This window comes from Strongylocentrotus purpuratus, unplaced genomic scaffold (assembly GCF_000002235.5).
Source record: "Strongylocentrotus purpuratus isolate Spur 01 unplaced genomic scaffold, Spur_5.0 spur5_scaffold_6, whole genome shotgun sequence".
Taxonomy (NCBI): domain Eukaryota; kingdom Metazoa; phylum Echinodermata; class Echinoidea; order Camarodonta; family Strongylocentrotidae; genus Strongylocentrotus; species Strongylocentrotus purpuratus.
The window spans coordinates 17,105,235-17,124,174 of record NW_022145612.1 but is presented as its reverse complement, the minus strand read 5'-3'; the positions used below and the strand labels follow the sequence as shown (position 1 = coordinate 17,124,174).

Sequence of the window (18,940 nt, the reverse complement as noted above, 5' to 3'; positions counted from 1 at the left end):
GGACGGTTTCGAAGGGAAGGGTGTGTCGGACGGAGTGTCGGATCAAATTAGCTGAAAATAATTATTATCTCAAATGCCCCTTTCCTAAATTTCTTAAAAACTCATCTTTCTTTCTTTTTAATTTAATAAAAGGATAAAAGCTGGTCGATTGGCTGTTAATCTCTATCCAGACTTCAATGTAGTGGACTGGTCAAGACCATGACATACTTTAATCTCAATAGGCATCACAATAATTAGTCCAAATATATGTAAATGACCCCTGGGTGCATCTAAAGGATACTTTCCTCTCTTTGAGCGTATTATATAGCTGTACGTGCCCATCGCCCCGTAATCCTGAAACCAGAAACAACGGTAGAATGCACCCTCCCTCCCAGGGGGTCTAACTAACGACGGTCCATTCAGAACGAATTCTATTTCTCCCCCACGGGCATTCACCCTTAAGAAAATAACCGCGTCTCGTCCATTGTAGCTAGCGTAGATTATTATGTGAAAGAAGAGTGAAAACCTCTTGTTTAATTCAGTTACAATAACACTATATACATAATATAGAACTATTCAGCAGGCACTAGCCATTATTGTGTAGGTAGCAAAAATTACCTTATTATTATTATGTTTTAATTTCATGATAATCGGTCTGTGAAATCAAGTCCAACATCTGGAGTAGGTCTAGCCCTGTCTGCAGCCCCCCCCCCCCCCTCAATCAATACAACCTGGGGGGTGTTTCACAAAGATCCTAAGTAGAACTTAACTCTAAGTTGGACTTAAAAATTATGGACAGCCATTGGAGTCTTTAAATGAAATATATTCAAAAGCAGAAATTCAAGTATTTTAGACTTTTTATTAATTCCACATCCAGAACATGAAATCTCCTTGATGATAGAAAATATGAATGATTTCAATAAACAATAAATGCCTTTCAAAATAACTTTTACAAAATATTTTCAAAGATGCTAATGGCTTTCCATATTTTTTAAGTCCAACTTAGAGATAAGTTCAACTTAGGATCTTTGTGAAACACCCCCCTGGAGTTGGAGTTGGCGCATCAGCACGCGTAACACCCCCCCCCCCCCCCCCCCCCCGTTTATACATTTCTGGATACACCACTAAATGCGTCATCTTTGTTCTCCCAAGGCCAATCGGCAGATTCAAATTAGTTTTGGTTCACAATAATTGGCTCACTGTTGCTTTCGTCTGTTGTCTATTCTCCATCACTACCGCATCCATCAGCATTTTTCAAGATAATTGCTGTGTATATTAATTACACCTGTATAGTTGATTTTTTGGCACAGGCATAATCATTTTTTTGTTGTCATAATTATTATGACAACCAAAAAATCAACTATACAGGTGTAATTAATATACACAGCAATTATCTTGAAAAATGCTGATGGATGCGGTAGTGATGGTGAATAGACAACAGACGAAAGCAACAGTGAGCATCGGTAATCATCAGTAGTATCATCTAACCATCTTGTTTATCATTCCAAACACTTACCTCATATCATGTCCCCCTATCGACCGTACGATGACCTGGGACGAGAGCACGTGTGCCTGACGACCCGAGAGGCAGCGTCCGCTCTCCATGGCGACGAGCTACTATCGTGACGTCATCCGAATACCGATGAATGATATGGATTGCTTCCGTATGCGATATACTTATAATATAGGAGGATTATTTGTTCATGTGGTGAATATAATAACATGTATGCCGTACAATGAAGGATTTGCACATTGGTGTATGCTTACCAGCTGCGCTAGGCGCCCCCCCCCCCCCAACTCAGTGTTATTTAGGGTACGCATTATGCTTGTTCCCTCTTTTTGAAAGCACCCCCTATCTGAGGACTGCCAACATTTCCGAACCCCCCTTTCGCGGGCTTTTCGCGGGCTTTTCCTGCCTTGGAGACCCCCCTAAATCATGAAAAATGCTGAATGTACCCCCCTAAATTCGGAATAATTTCTCAGGAGTCCAAATTATAAATGAGAGAAAAAAAAAAAAAAAAAAACACCCCCTATTTAAAGAAGTCTCCGGGTGAAAAGTTTATACACCCCCTTTTTTTTTTACAATTCTCGGGCCGGACTTTGTCGCACGAAAAGTGCTAAAACAGAAAACATAATTATAAGCTTTGTGTCTTTGATCTAACAAGAAAGCAATGCCATGTCCAATATTGAGAATAATGATTAATGTTTCCAGAACAAACAAACTTTAATAGAAGAGAATGTTTAAATAAAATCTAGAAAACCTATCAAACGGAACAAACCGAAATGATGGTTTTCTTTTTTACTTGAAGAAAATACATATTTTCATAGTAATATTATGAAGAGAATCTATAGTCATGCTGTATCCTTTTATCGTTGACTGCTTGGGGCTCGCAGGATGATGATGATCGCTTCCCTTATGTGGTAGGGTCCATGGTAAAAGCATGTCGATGACTGTAAAAGCTGACCGTCGGGTGGCGGGCTTCAATTTCTTACTCCTTTAATTCGTCATACATTGGCTGAAAAATATACCTGAATGAGACTCCTACTCACACCTACGTCATCAAAATAAGAGTTTACATCCACCCAGTCGCTTCACAGCAAGGAGGTGGTGGAAATACCCGGATTCTCATTTACATAATAAGGACTCCTTTATAGATGATGACTGAATTCCTGTTGTCTACGTGCGTTTCATCACGATTATACTAGGGACTCTGGTTAATATTAACCGCCGGCCGGCCGGCGAAAGTCCAAAATACAGATTCAGAGTTTCAGAAACAAGTCGCCTTTATTGGGAACATTACCAAACTACATTATCTTCAGTTCGAATTTTGTGACTGCTTTTAATTTTGAAATATCCACGTGCAAGTGAGGCAGATATTATAAAGGAATAACTTACTTTGTAAGTGGAATTTTCAATTAAGGTAAGTTAACCAAGCTTTAATTTTTTATGTTTTTTATTGATTAAAAAAAAATTATTATTGATTAGTAGTAAACATGGATTTAAACCAATTACTTCTGATGGTTCTAGTCAACGTAAATATCAATATTTTCATCGATTTTTCTTCATTGAGAAATCCTACTGTTTTTTTAAAATATTTCTTAAAAGAACAACTTAGTTCTATACGTTTCATCTAGGCCTATTCTGGAAAAAGAATGATATTTGACAAATTGATGCCTTTCCACATCTTATCAAAGTTGTTTTCAGGAAAGGGTGATGGTGAAGGTCAAGCGTGCTTTTTAAAAATCAATAACTGTTTTTCTCTCTCTTCAAGACTATCTCCCATCTCCCCGTCTCTCTCTCTCTCTCTCTCTCTCTCTCTCTCTATTTATCTCTCCCGTCAACCCCCCTCTCTCTCTCTCTCTTTCTCTCTCTCTCTCTCTTTCTTTCTCTCTCTCTCTCTTTCTATCTCCCTTTCCTCTTCTACCATTTTATCTATCTTCATATTTCTCTTTCCAACTGACTCCAATTCCCCCCTCTATTTTCTATTCTATCGACCAACCTCATACCGTGCTTCTCCTTTCTGCATGCTCATCCATCGTCTCCTCAAAATTAACGTTAAGAAATGCTCATTTATCATAATATATTTTAATGATTACTGTTCAACTGAACATTGTTCTTCTACTGAAAAGTAGGACCCACATCAAAAATAACGATGTAAGAAAACTGCAGGAATAAAACTCATGTTACTGTGTAGGCCCTACTTAAATCACAGAGGAGGTGCGATGGCTCAGTAGTTAGAGCAATGGTCTCGTGACCGAGAGGCCCCGGGTTCGAAACCAAGTCGACCCTCTGGTAAAGGCATTAATCCTCCATATCAATTCCCTCGGAGAGGACTTAATGCCATCGGTCCCCTGGATGTTTACCTACAAGCATACACATGATTTCTTAGCAGTCAGGTAAAACAAACAAACAAACCAACAAGCCCCGGATATGTTTTACATGAAATCTATTTTAGTTGCAGAGACGAGAGAATGGTGGTGCTGAATTTTGATTCCGAATTGGGTCTGAGCTTGAAGGCTATTGAGTATGAATTTAATTTATTTCGTTTATATTGCTTTCAGTTTTATTACTGTGTCATTAATGTCGTGATAAATCCCTAGCTTGTTTCCTCATTGGTAAACTTTACCCTACATGGAGCCTGGATAAAATTACGCCATACTATCCGGGCATACTATACAGATATACCCAATGAATCATTTTGAGAATTTCTGCGGTTTTACAAAGAATGCGGCATCAATGGGAAACTCTGAACGGAAATTCCCTAATAATTATTTTGAATTTTGTTTATTCGGAATGGAAAGCTAAATCATAACGGTGAATTTCACCTTATTCACGTTTATCTGATTTCCCTATTTTATTTAACTGACTATCCTTATCTTTTATTTTGGCTTCAACTCAATGGAAAGAAAGGGGGGGGGGGTGGGGGAGAAGAAATTTGAAAAAAAACGAGCCTAATGGAGTGGCAGGGGAGATTATATCCGGATGTTCAATACTTATTCGCATTGCCATGACACTTTCGAAAGGATATAGACATTATAGTGTTTCATGTATACTCGTAAACAGATTATAATACCTTCTCTTTCCTTATCTCTCTTTCCTTTATTCCCTTTTCCTTCTTTTTTCTTCATCATTATCGTATATTCGGCGTACCCAACACAAGCTTATGCTTTCTCGATCCTCACCTTCTTTCTCACTCCAATGAATGTCTGATATGTCAACAAAATGTTCTTTTGAATTGAAATTGACTTTGGATTATACGTTTTCGGTTGGACTTTAAATATTACCAGCATTGTGGCTAACTCCAGCGGGATACAGAATTGAAATGAAAGCAATCACGTTTGTGTATACAGGTACCATAGGTATACTTTGTAATGATGTATGTTTTATTGTTTATTGCGATAATACGTAACACATTTATGGGGCCTTTAAAAATTATGATGAGTAATATCATACTTATTTCAAGTACTGTTTATATAGTTCTCAGATAACAATTTTGATGAGGACATCCTTATCATTGTCATATAACACCAAAGTATGTCTTTTGTTAATTATCATTATGTATCATGACATGCGTGAGGAAGTCTTGGCAGAAAAACTTATCAGTTGTGTACGTGACAAACGTGCAGCATCTGTATTTTGGCATCGGTTTCGCTTACCCAGATTCGCAGTAATTTACTTGAATAGCAATTGCTTTGTCTTGTTTGTAATAGAGGAAACTTTGATTGCAGTGATCCATGACAAATACGAATTAAGAATTGATTATAACAAACAAACATTGGATATTGATAGCGGATGAATGAAAGGCCCCCACCGACAGATCAGGACTGGTGAGCCTGTATTATGTTACAGTCTTACAGACCTTTGTAACGACTGATGCAGTATAATACATGGGGTAAAATTATGGATTGGAGATGTGCCCTATACATGTACATAGTAATGCCATTATCGTACTGGCAGACCTACATTAATATTTCCCCTGTTTACAATAATGTCCATTTTCAAGATACAGAGATGAAGGTATAACCGTCTAAGCATTGAGAATAAAAAAAACGTTACTATTATGTACACCAGATGCTCAAACATAATCAAAATGTTGATTTTTTTTTATTCAGTTTATTTATTTTTCTTTTACAGTAATCCTACTTATTCCATCGCATAATGAAATATTATAGAAAGAAAGAAAAGATTAAATGCTGAGGATCTAATGACAAAATAAAAATGGGAAAATAGATTTCCATATTGTCTCCCATATTGCGCATACTTGCACCTCAAATAGATATGTCCTTGTTAATAACCCATTCTCCCCTACTCCTCCCCCCCCCCCCCAAAAAAAAAGGTTGAATCTGAACTAATACCACATCAGGGAGAAAACAAAGAGAAAATGAAATTGTTCATCTTTATTATTTTCATTGGTATAGAAAAGCGCTGTGTCATTATTGTTGTTCACGGTATATTATGTTTGTTTCACCGCCAAAATCTAGAACCTAATCCACCACTGATGTCTACACGTTTTAATGCCAAGGGCTATTTCAGCGCAATTCAATTATTCAAGCATCAGCATTATAATTTCCTTATAGTTACTAAAACTGAAAATTACCTTTAAACTTCGAGCTCAACGGTTTTTTACTCTTTCTCTAATCATGGTCGTGTTAGTGTCTATGCTCCAGTTGCGTATCCACACCTTGGCATCAGGAGGGGCAAAACAATAGACCTGATGGTAACACATTCAGCAAGGGGGTGTCCCCAAATGAAAATCCTGATTTCATTGCTTTATTAGCGAGAAAAAAGTTTCTTAATAAGTTAAAATTGTAATAATATATTTTTTTAGAATGATATAATGCGTCTTTGTGCCATACGTTTCCATGCAGTAGCCATCTTCCATTAACAACTTCCAAATGATTCCCTAACCTGCTCTCACGTTCTTCTTGGTCGGAAATTTATCAGGAGGGGCAAATTGTCCCCTTGCCCCTCCTTCAAAATACGCCAGTGCCATGCTCTAACCAACCATTTGCTGGTTATTACCCCGCTTTAAGCATGTCGTGTCGATAACCTCACGCTGCTTGAGGATTGTTATTGAGAACCTTATGTTGCGTTTTAGCGACTCCCTATTACACCTCTAACGAGTACACTTGCCTGTCAGGGTGTGTTTTAACTTCGTTTACCATCTACCTCAATAACCCTTTAGAAACGTCGAAAGCCAATCTAATTGCGAATCGAATGCTTGGGGTGGCTGTTTACGGTGGCGTTCAAATAGTCGAGAAAGAAATCGAGCTGTTCTGAGATAAACTCAAATTATGCATGCTGCGAAATATTTACAGTTTGGATGAACAGGGACGTTTTTATGATAATCCTCTTATTGAAAATAAAATTATGAAAAGGTCTGCGTTTTCACAAAGAAAAGGGATGGATCACGATCGCAAATATAAAAAAATTAAAAAAACCTAATATGGCAATATTATTTTTTAGCCTTGTGTGTCACCTTTTGAAATGTCACCGTGTGATCGTGTCTCTGCCATAATGATTACGTAATGAGAACACGATTTTAATAGAGATACGATATGGTTGCCCTCTAGTGGATTTCTCGAAAGTCTCTGCAATCGTGTCATTATTGGAGAGGGGGAAAATAACTGACTATTAAAAGAGAGAATAAGATGGAGAGACAGACAGAAAGAGAGAGAGACAGAGAGAGACAGAGAGAAAGCGGGCGAATGAGAGGGTCACGGGCGGCTACCAATATTTAAGTTCCTCTCAGAAGGATCTCCTCATCGTATTGCATTTCCTGGTTTTAACGAGTTTACTTTGATTCAATCTTATTTGCTCCACGACGCCACGACCGTTACTTATACGAATGAGTTCGCCTTACTACTTAATGACAGCACTACCTACTTCCAATGACCGACATATCACCGCACTACACCGCTTCTCTTAGCCGTATATCACTTGAGTTTCAAAGATATCTTCGGCAGCGGAGAGAGGTCAGTTCTTGAGGCTGAGGCCATTGAATTCTAATTGCACAAAATGTAACGCGTGCTGATTGATGAACACTGCTCTTAATAACACGATCACAAAGACTTTCAAGAAATCAACCTAAAGAAATTTCACTAGGTTTGCCCATCAGCTTTTGAAATGTTCGAGCAATGTCATTATTACATAATCCGAACTTTATTTCTAAAGGCAACAGAATAGGGCATTGACCATTTAACATAAGTTAATTTCTTGAAAATCTTTGTGATCATGTTGGATTTACCATGTTTACATTGGCATTTTTTTTCCTTAGTGTTAAAATTATTTTTTTCTGTCGTGGAATGTAAAAATTTAACATCCGCGAAAGCTGAGAGAAAATTGCTAAAGCCAGAAACATTTCTGCAGAAGAGAATTATTTTTATACCACGATGCAAATTACGGTCTAAATTTATAAAGGAATGGTGTCAAATGAATTCCATGACATTGGTTGTTATTGTCACCAATCATTTCTTCACAAAACCCTGTAGAATACATGTATTTCAAATAATTAGCATAATCTTTATACATCAATTTATCTTTCGTGAATGAAGCTGTACAAAATGGTGTATTGGAATAAAATTATGAACTCGTTTTTAGTCATTTTGGGTTATATTCGAGGTAGTGTTTGCATGACTCCTTAGTTAAGCGATAGAGGTACAGACGTTGTCATGGTAACGGGATCTTATCGAGGTTGTCCTTCGTCCTGTCATTCTACATCACCCTCATCCACTTGGAGCAAAATAACAACCAGCCCTCATCCAAAATTCCTACCATGTTCTCGTTTCTCAATCTAAAAGCTAGAATTACTTCTCGAGTGTTGGTTAAGAGTGCACCCTTCTGGTAACTCTCTTTCTGGTGTATCTGATCTGAATGTTAAAACGTCGAATGCATGATTGAAAGAGTATCAACTCGATAGAATAACACTTTGATGCTGAAGCCCAGGAATACTAAAATTGAGCTAAAAGGCTTCGACGAGATACTTGGGGCATTTCCACAATTTCCCTCAACCTATTTTAATGGTAGTAATGTAAAAAAAACAATGGATTTAATTTTGATTCTGTGTCTAATTTGTAAGGGTAAGAAAGTTAACTACAAGAAGCTGAGCAATAATATTTAATTAAATTTATTGGTAAATAGGCATATAGGTGAGAAGTGCCGCGGAATTCCTAGGTTCGTTCCTTTCATAATGATGATGGTGATTGGTGATGATGTTGATGATGAAGATGATGAGGATGCATTTCACAGCATTTATACGGCGCCATAATTCTGAGACATTTGAATTCAAAGGCTCCTCAAAATGAAATAGGGGAAATTGAGCGTAGTTGTATATCAATCGATATACGGTAATGTAAGTTTTATACACAATATGGTTTCTTGTCGAACAAATTGACGCACCCTTTAACTGCTGTAGCTGCTTCTGCACGTTTTAATGTATCTCTCACACCTCTTTATAGCTCCCAAAATACACCATACAGGTGAGAGTTAGATCATGGTAATGGGGATACAAGGCAACTGAGGACATCGGCTCATCTATCATGACTAACACGTTACCTCTTAATATGACTGCACGACATCACACAGATGGGTTCCTGACAACAACTTGATTAATACCATCTTAATAATAATCCCTTAATACACTGATTTTTCTCCGAAAAAACATTTTTAGGGCAAAATGTGGCAACATTGTTATTCAAAACCTTCAATCTTTGGATCTCATTATTCCACTCGATAATTACTTCAGATTTGCTTCATTTTTCGTAAATTATGGTGAATGGATCAGAGATTACCGATACAAGCTATCCACGACACATTGAACATTATTGTTAAAGCAAAGCTATATAGGGATTTATAAAAAGCAGTCAAAATTAATGTGTCATGTACGTTACGCTTAATCTGTCATCATGTCCGTTACGCTAGATTTTTTTAATTATTGGATTTTGGTTTCAAATCACTTACCGGAAAGCATTAAAGAGGTAGCATGTATCACACTAAGAGACATATGTGCCCACGTTTATTTACCTCATGTTTAACACTTTATCTCCACTCGTTGATGTATTGTTTACGTCATAAACACGTGACTAGCTGTAGATTAATGGCGACATCGTGGCTAAATCGGTAAATGCTTGTTGGCTTGTATGTGTGAAGGATGTTAGAATGTGGTGATTGATGCGAACGTGAAGTTGATGTTAATTGAGGAAATGTTTCGAATCCAATCGCACTCATTAGAAAGAAGGAGGCACCCACACAGAAGTGGGGAGCAAAACATGAAGCGCCCTTTCACAACTTTCGACAGGCAAATGAAAAAAAAGAAAAAGAACAGGACGGCAGTGCTAAAAGCAACGATGTGAGCATCCATCTACGATTGAATATTTCTTTAACTGACTGCTAAGCCAAGTTTTTATGCTTACTAGTAAGCGACAATGGGATCGACAGCTTTAATTCCTCTCCGAGGGACCTGAAAATGACGATTACTGCCTAATAATGATTAATTTAATCAAAGGGCACGACTCGCGCATTGACTTGGTTTCGAACCTGGAATCTCTCGGTTACGTTACCACTGCTCTTTACCACTGAGCCATTGCGTTTACTCTTGACGATGAAGATGTGCAACTACTTCAAATGTTTTCTCTCGTCGATTTGTTTGTCTATACAGAGCTATAATTTTGAGACAAGATTATCATGTCACCCTTCCCTTCATTATTTTCGATGTACCGTCCCAGCTCATGAGGGTTTGTTATAGGCAAGCAAACTGATAACGAGATCTCTTTTCTTTTATCATCTCTGTATGGATCATAAAACCAATCACTCAAGCTCTATCTTGATTGGCTAGACATCGGTAAGAATAACATCGGGTCCTTGCATGGTTAACATTGCTTCAATATAAATTTCATCATGCCAGTCACAGTTGATCAAACATTCTATATGCACTGCTTGGCTATATGGCTCGGTGTAAAAATGTCAGAGGTAAAAATGTCAGAGGAAAAAATGTCAGAGGTAAAAATGTCAGAGGTAAAAATGTCAGAGGTAAAAATGTCAGAGGTAAAAATGTCAGAGGTAAAAATGTCAGAGGAAAAAATGTCAGAGGAAAAAATGTCAGAGGTAAAAATGTCAGAGGAAAAAATGTCAGAGGTAAAAATGTCAGAGGTAAAAATGTCAGAGGAAAAAATGTCAGAGGTAAAAATGTCAGAGGTAAAAATGTCAGAGGTAAAAATGTCAGAGGAAAAAATGTCAGAGGAAAAAATGTCAGAGGAAAAAATGTCAGAGGAAAAAATGTCAGAGGTAAAAATGTCAGAGGAAAAAATGTCAGAGGTAAAAATGTCAGAGGTAAAAATGTCAGAGGAAAAAATGTCAGAGGTAAAAATGTCAGAGGTAAAAATGTCAGAGGTAAAAATGTCAGAGGAAAAAATGTCAGAGGAAAAAATGTCAGAGGTAAAAATGTCAGAGGTAAAAATGTCAGAGGTAAAAATGTCAGAGGAAAAAATGTCAGAGGTAAAAATGTCAGAGGTAAAAATGTCAGAGGAAAAAACGTCAGAGGTATTAATGTTAGAGGTATAAAATAAAAACAAAATCATGTGGCAAGTTTGTTATGGTTACACCCGGGTTATATATTAGGCTTATCGAAAAAGAACAGCGAGGGATATTCTGCAGTTGTTATTTCACCGCTGCTTTATTTTCCACTTTCCCAGTTTAAATTTGTTTACCTTTCGGCCCCAAATTGTGACTTTTTGCCCGACTATTGCCGAAGGAAGACGGGGGGGGGGGGGGGGGAGGGAAGGGTATTCTTCTTCAGGGGCACGGTGACCCGGCTGCTCTCCCCCTTCCTCTTATATTATGCTTTGCTATATATCCTTCCGAACAGTGGTCAATTCCAAGGCAGAGCAGGCAGACTAATGGGACATGGTTTCTACTCCGAGTTTCGCGCCTTGCAAGCAATCTTCAGGCAATTGATAGCATTCTTAAAAGTACATGATTATCCTATAACCAGGGGCGTCGCCAAAGGGGGGGGGGTGTGGGGGTGCGACACCCCTCCACCTGTCAGGATATTGTCGGTAAAATTGCGCTGCCGTCGGGAAAAAAGAGAAAAGGGGGAGGGGAAAAAGAGAGGGAAAGGAAAAGAAAAGAAAGAAAGGAAAAGAAAGAGAAAGGAAAGAAAGAGAAAAAAGAAAAAGAGGGAGAAGAGGAAAGAAAGAAAAAGAAAGAAAAGGAAGAAAATGAAAAAAGAAAAAGAAAGAAGAAAAGGTAAACAAAAGAAACGGGGGGGGGGGTGAAGAGAGGAGAGAGGGGGGAGGTAAGAGCCTGAGAAAGGAGGAGTGGAAGTAAAAGAAAGACATGGGTAAATATGTTGCTGTGTCGGGTCAGCTGTGTCGGTATTTTTGCTCGATCCTCGTGTACTATATCAATGCAGAAGTTTGAAGTCGGTGAGATGTATATTGTCGGTCAGCCGACAAGTTTTTTCCCCTACGAACTGTGACTTTTTATCCGCTGTGATGACTTCGAGAGTGACTACAACTACAATACTTGTATTTTCTCGAAGTTTCACTTTCCTATAATATCAGCTAAAGAAATCAGAGATTAAAAATTTTCAGGGAAACTAATTCAAACAAGGATTAAGAGTCAACAGCGGTACAACAAACTGATTTCTTTCTCTAATAATTTGAGAAAACGTCAAAGCTTCCGCGATTCGCGCAGAGGGGGGGGGGGGGGGGGGGGGAGGGGGGGGGGACTGAATTCAGATAAGGATTAAGAGTCGAGTACTGTTCAACGAATCGTCTACTTTCTCTAATAATGTAATGAAACGCCATAACTTCCGCGCTTTGCGCGGGAGGGGGAGATCTGAATTCAGATAAGGATTAAGATGAATTCGAGAACAGTACACCGAATCTTCTGCTTTTTTTCATAATTTATGAAACCTCTAAAGCTTCCGCGCTTCGCGCGGGAGGGGGAGAAACTGAATTCAGACAAGGATTAAAAGTCGAGCACGGTTCAACGAATCATCTACTTTCTAATAATTTAATGAAATGTCAAAGCTTCCGCGCTTTGCGCGGGAGGGGAGAAACTGAATTTAGACAAGGATCAACATCGAGAACGGTGCAGCAAATCGTCTACATTTTATAATAATTTAATAATACGTCAAAGCTTTCGCGCTTCGCGCGGGAGGGGGGGGGGGGAACCTCATCCAGACAAGGATTAACAGTCGAGATCGGTACAATAAATCGTCTTCTTTTCCTAATAATTTAAGGAAACGTCTAAGCTTCCACGCTTCGTGCGGGAGGCCTAACACCGACACCCCTAATGAGCACGCTTCGCTTGCTCACTACCGAGTACCGCCCCTCCCTGAAATAGGATCCTAGCTCCGCACCTGCATTAAAATATATAGCTTTGATGTTGACTAAGTTTACGAAATAATTCGTATATTTATGTCGTCGAGGAAAATGATCATTTGCGCATACACAATTACTATAGATAGTCCATTGGAAAAACAATTTAGCATACGGCCCCGGGTTTATAGGGTTAGATTTGTAGATATTCATGGGATATACGCCCCTGCCTTCAACCTTGGTACAAATACCCCTAAAATAAGACTTAACTAATAAAATACAATTAGAAGTACTCATGAGTAATTCTTATTATATTGTATTCAGGTATTGTATTAGTTAAGTCTTATTTTGAGCGTATTTGTACCAAGGTTGCAGAGGAATCATGTACTTTGAAGAATGCTATCAGTCGTCTGATGATCGCTTGCAAGGCGTGAAACTCGGAGTAGCAACCATGCATGTCCCATTAGTCTGCCTTATTCAATATTTATATACCGGTATGCTTTTGTAAAAGCAAATGGTACTGGTACACTGAGCAAACTTCTGGGGAAAAAGATTTCTATAATCGAGAAGTTTGGCCATGTTTTATAGGCTGAGTTGTCGCTCCATGGTGTAATTATTAAATAAAAAGAAAAGTCAGTACAGCCCCCAAAATAGGATCAGATATCTATGAACCTCCCCCCCCCCCTCCCACTTCTCCTTCACTTTTGAAGATTGTTGGACATTTAAACTGCGTAGCAATGACTACTATTATATGTAATTTCCAATAAATGCATATTTCCGATAATTCCACTTTCTTGTGGGCTTGGTATTTTGATACTCTGAAACAAAGCAGGAAGCCATGTTATCAATGCTAACCCATCACATTCCCGAAGTGCGCGCGTTGCAATAAAATATTGTCGATTACTATTGCGGTATAAAATAGCCTGGGAAAAAATCAATAAGCAGCTTTGTTACTCCGATACAAAGCAGAAAACCGCCCATGTTCCATCAATTAAAGAGAAAGTTGAGTTCTGGGGAAAGGTGAACAATAATTTGTGAGCGTTTGTTATCATTCTTATTATGCAAGTGTGGAAGAACATCAAAGAAAAAAGTTATTCCCTGAAAATCTATTTCAAATGACTTCATATCCCAGATATGACAAGTAACAGCTTTAAAATGAGGCCCGATTTGATTGCCATATGTGTGTTAGTCCCATATCAATATCTTTCTGTGTACAGTGCTTGTTACTACCAAGACTGGGCCAAAGTTTTTATCATTTTGATGACTCCAAAACCTTGCACTATACACAAATGCTTACATGTTTATGCTAGATGATCAACCTTTTCTGATTGCTTCCACACCGTTCCTTTCATAATGCAATCGCAAGACCAGGGCCCCGTCTTACAAAGAGTTGATATCAATCGTAACTTATTTGCGATTGATATCAATCGTAACTATGTACATAAGAGATAGGAGACTGCAAACTTACGACTGATTGGAGGACTTACGATTGATTTGGATCAATCGTAACTCTTTGTAAGACGGGCCCCAGAACTCAACTTTATCTTTAAATACCAACCGCACCATCACATTCCAGAGAAGCGCGCGCTTTGCAGAGGTTCGGTTTAAGTTACATCGTTATTTATATAATGATGCGCAAAAAAGTTGATTGCGGATTAATATTGAGGTATAAATAGTCTGGGAGAACAGCAATGGGCATCAATTATTCCCTCGACAAGAACGTATAGATATCAAAAAGGACAAACGACATGCGATGGAGGTAATTGCATCAAATAAGGGTGGAATGAAGGTCATATATGAGGGGCATATGTACACGAAAGTATTTGAGGGCAAGGTGTCCATTCTTTGGAAGTGTGTGAGGCGTACACGTGGGTGCAAAGGAACCTTAAAAACAGATCTCAATCGGGCCCAACCGAACACAGCTAACCCACACAACCATGACGTTGACCTAGTAGGAGCGGAGATAGCAAAAGCGCGGCAGCAAATGAAGGCACGGGCATCGACAACCAATGACACACCCAAACAAATTTACACTGATACGGTGAGAAATCTGCCTAGAGAAGCACAGGGAAGTCTTCCGAGCCGCACCGTTATCAGAAGGACAATCTTAAATCAACGCAGAGGACCTCTGGAGCCTGCAACCCTAGCAGAATTGAACATGAACCCAGAACAAACGATGACGGATGGGCCCAACCCAACGCAGTTCCTCCTATACGACAACGGTCCACAAGCTCGGAGTAGAATCATTGCGTTCGCCACAGAGGAGTGTCTTACCCACTTCGCAAATGCCCAACTTTGTTTTATGGATGGCAATTTTGCCATGTCTCCGAAACTTTTCAAACAACTTTACATCATTCGAGTGCCTCTGGGGGAAGTGGAAATCACTGTGCTTTACGCCTTTTTGCAAAACAAATCCAGAGAAACATATCAAGAATTGTTCCAAGCGGTGCTGGACAAGATTGCAGAACTAGGACTCCAACCCATGCTTGCCACAATCATAACTGATTTCGAGATTGCCGCCATGCGAGCAGCAGAGGCAGTTTTCACCCCTCATCGAAACCAGGGGTGCTTCTACCACTTGACGCAGTCAACCTGGAGGCGCGTACAGGTGAATATTACATCAATTACTGTTTTCCTTTAAACAACGAACCTAAATTTATGATTTTGTAGGGAACATCATTCTGTCAAACAAGATAATGCGTATTGCGTAAAATTTTATTTCAAATAGGAAAGCTCATTTTATTCCAACATGTCAGAAATAGGACTACTTTATTTTGATCAATGTGATAATCCTATGATTAAGGATACTCATTTTCTATTAATTATTATTGAATTAATCGATTATACGTGAAAACTGTATTGCTCAAAGAATATCGGATGCTGTGAACAACGTTTTTTTCGTTGGTATCGTGGGAATAATAAAATTAACTGAAATACACAGTATGCCCCAGAAGAAAAAAAAAGAAACCGGATTTCATGACAAAATTATCAAAAGCTATATTTATTGCAATTTGCATATACAAATCCAATTTTGATAGAGATACTTTTCATTGTTGTAATTCAATCATGCATGAATTATTCATATCAAATTCTGCATCAAATGAAAGTAGAGACTGAAGCATAGCTTTCAATACATATCTTGTAAAATGATGTATTCATTATTTTTGCCGTTAAATTCGATTTCTATGTTTTGAGACACACTGTTTTGTCTTCCCATTTCTAAGTCAAATGTAAGATTATTTTGGCATTAAAAAAAATATGAAAGTACTGTAGTTTCTTTGGGGCACTCCAGCATACAATTAAACCTCGTGTCTTCTTTGGTGTCAACTCTTTCTTATGGTCATCGCTTTTTTTGCAAAGCTTCTTCTGAACTTTAAAACAAACTACCTTTAAATGTCAAAACTGTCAGACTGTTAACCAATTCAAAACTTGCCCCAAGACACATTTATTCAGAATTGCTTTTGATGATTAAGTTTAACTTTCTCTGTTCACATAGATGTGTGTTTCATATGAATTGGTATTTGTAGGTTTATTTGCTTTTTTTTTTGGGGGGGGGGGGGTTATGGTTTGGGTTTTGTTTATTATATATGTCATTGTTTATTATTTTATTTTGTTTGTTAAAGCGTTTAGAGACTTTTTAAAAACTAGTAGCTCAACACCTTGTGTAAATATTATTCTCACTTATATGAATTGTCTTTGTTCATGCAGGAGCTTGGTTTGGGAGAGCACTATCGTGAAGATGCTGACTTCCGCCACTTCGTGGGAATGCTTGATGGATTGGCGTTCCTACCGGAAGGAGATGTGGTGCGAGGCTTCGAGTACGTGAATGCCGTCGCTCCTCCGGAGGGCAATGCTCTATTGCAGTACTTTGAGAGAACGTATATCAGAGGGCCTGAGCAGCAACGACAAGGACAGCAATTCAACATGCGCTACCGCCTCCCAGCCATCTTCCCACCGCATGTCTGGAATGTGCATCAGGCCACAATAGACGGCAATCCGCGCACAAACAATGCGTGCGAGTCATGGAACTTCGGCTTCTTAAAGCAGGTGGGACATTATCATCCGACCTTCTGGAAAGCCGTGAAAAACCTGAAGGCAGAGCAAGCAGCGGTTGAAGTCGCGATTTCCCAGTTCATGATGGGAAACCCACCACGGAAGGAAACCAAGAGGGTGTACCGTGATCTGCAGCAGAGGCTCCGCAACCTTTGCATGGACTTGCGTGATGGAAGGCGCGACATGGTACAGTTCCTTCACGCAATCAGTCACAACATAAGACCACTACGAATACTGAATGTGGAGGCTGATGAAGACTAAACATGCTGAACTACCTCGTCTGAATTTTTAGGACGGCCTGAAATGAGACTCTCCTTTTATGTGTTTACCTGCAATCTGGCAACTGTGTTGCTGTGTTAGTGTTAGGTGTTCGTTTTTTCTTTATTTTAAGTTGCATGGAAGGGCACTGTATTTTTGTTTTCACTCTTTTCGTTACTCGTTCAGATCTTAAAGTTTGTACTACTTCAGCTGATATAAGAGACATTTATCAGTAGAAACTAATTGTAATCAGTCAAATGTGATACGTAGGTGATTGATAAGTGATAACATAAGTATTCGTACATTTAAAAATCATGATAATGTCAATCAGGCGTACAATGACAACAGTTATTGCTATACAGGCCGCACGGAGAGACTGAAGTTATTAAATTCCACACATCTACAATTTTATGCGCCTCATGTTTAAATATTTAGACTTTGCATTTTTCTTATTTTATTTTGAATAGATCTTTTTTTTTTTAATGAAGTTGCCCCATAGATAAGTGTTATTTACTTTGAGTGATCAAACTCTGAAATTGACCAATTCACGAGCAAGTTGAGCAACACATCAGAAACATAGTTTTACTGTACACATTTGTAGCACAATGAGACTGCCTGCATGATAATACTGTTTACGGGATATTTGGTGCAGGATTTATAAAAGGTGTGCTGGCATATTTATGCGACAATTTCCAGCAGATACATATTCGTTCAAGTCAACACATTATACATAATGCATCAGGAATTTGGTAGGAAACAAACCCGGTTGAATTTGAGGGATTTAAACTGTATTTCTATCACGGGTTTTAATCACAAACATGATTTTATTAAAGTTACACCGTGTTATGTTTAACCCAACAAATACAATCATTTCTACCTTTCGAAACGTACTGCATAAAGTCGAAAACACATGACAAGATACATGGCTAGATATGTCTCTACGTTTACATGTAAACCTACTATCCAAACATTCACCAAGCGAAGCTTTGATATTGTTTGTTAAACTTTTGAAATAAAGTATTGATGAAGGAGAAAAAGCATTCGTGTCTTTGTCTTAATGTGTTCTAGACATCAGTGGCGGATCCAGGGGGGCCGAAACGGCCGCGGCCCCCCTATTAGCGGCGCCAAAAAAAAAAAGGAAAAAAGAGGAAGAAAAGAAGGGATAAAAGAAAGGAGGAGAGAAATAAGGAGAAGAAAGGAGAAGAGAAAAGAAAAAAGAGAGAAAAGAAAGAGAGAGAGAGAGAGAGAGAGAAAAGAGAAAGGAAAAAGAAGAGAGAAGCCGGGTGAGAAATGAAGAAAGACAAGGAAATGGCACAAAGTGACAGAAACAACGAGTAAGAGAAAACTGGGGATGGGGGGGGGGGGGGGTGACTGTCCGTATTGTAATTTTTAGGTTGTGCAAAACTGAGTCTGAATTCAGCTTATTTTCAATAGTTCTAAGCATACTTGTTTATGAGCCGTAGTACCTGAAAAGAGTTGTGTAAAAACACTGTCTTCTGAAAAGGCTGCGCCCGGCCCCTCCAAAGGGCGGCAGAATGGTAATCAGGACATTTTGGGGGTCATTCCCGAAGGCTTGGGGCCGTTATTGAAGAGGGGGCCGGCCATATGTAAATGGCATTGACGGTAACGGTATATAAGGGAATACGGAGGAAGGGGGTGCACATGACTGTGAACTGCAAGCGTATACTGGGGATGATCACCCTGTCATTTTAGTCTTTGCAATCCGGGTCGAAATCCAGCATAATATATTTATTTTAAAAAGGTTCATGTAAAAGCACTCATGATGAAGCCCCGCTCGGCCCTACAAAGAGGAGCAGAATTGTAATCG

At 38.8% G+C, this 18,940-nt stretch overlaps 1 protein-coding gene across 1 annotated transcript; it reads left to right on the top strand.

The window, feature by feature from the left end:
* The first annotated feature begins 14,340 nt into the window (after positions 1-14,340).
* On the top strand, positions 14,341-18,149 carry LOC115919187. Its single transcript, XM_030972332.1, has 2 exons — positions 14,341-15,409; positions 16,510-18,149. The coding sequence occupies exons 1-2, from the start codon at positions 14,555-14,557 to the stop codon at positions 17,113-17,115; spliced, it is 1,461 nt and encodes a 486-aa protein (XP_030828192.1). The 5' UTR covers positions 14,341-14,554; the 3' UTR covers positions 17,116-18,149.
* The last annotated feature ends 791 nt before the right edge of the window (positions 18,150-18,940 follow it).

Coding starts and splice junctions, on each gene's coding strand:
- LOC115919187 (XM_030972332.1), top strand. CDS start 14,555: ATGGAGGTAATTGCATCAAATAAGGGTGGAATGAAGGTCATATATGAG. Junction 15,410..16,509: donor CAACCTGGAGGCGCGTACAG/GTGAATATTACA, acceptor TTGTTCATGCAG/GAGCTTGGTTTGGGAGAGCA.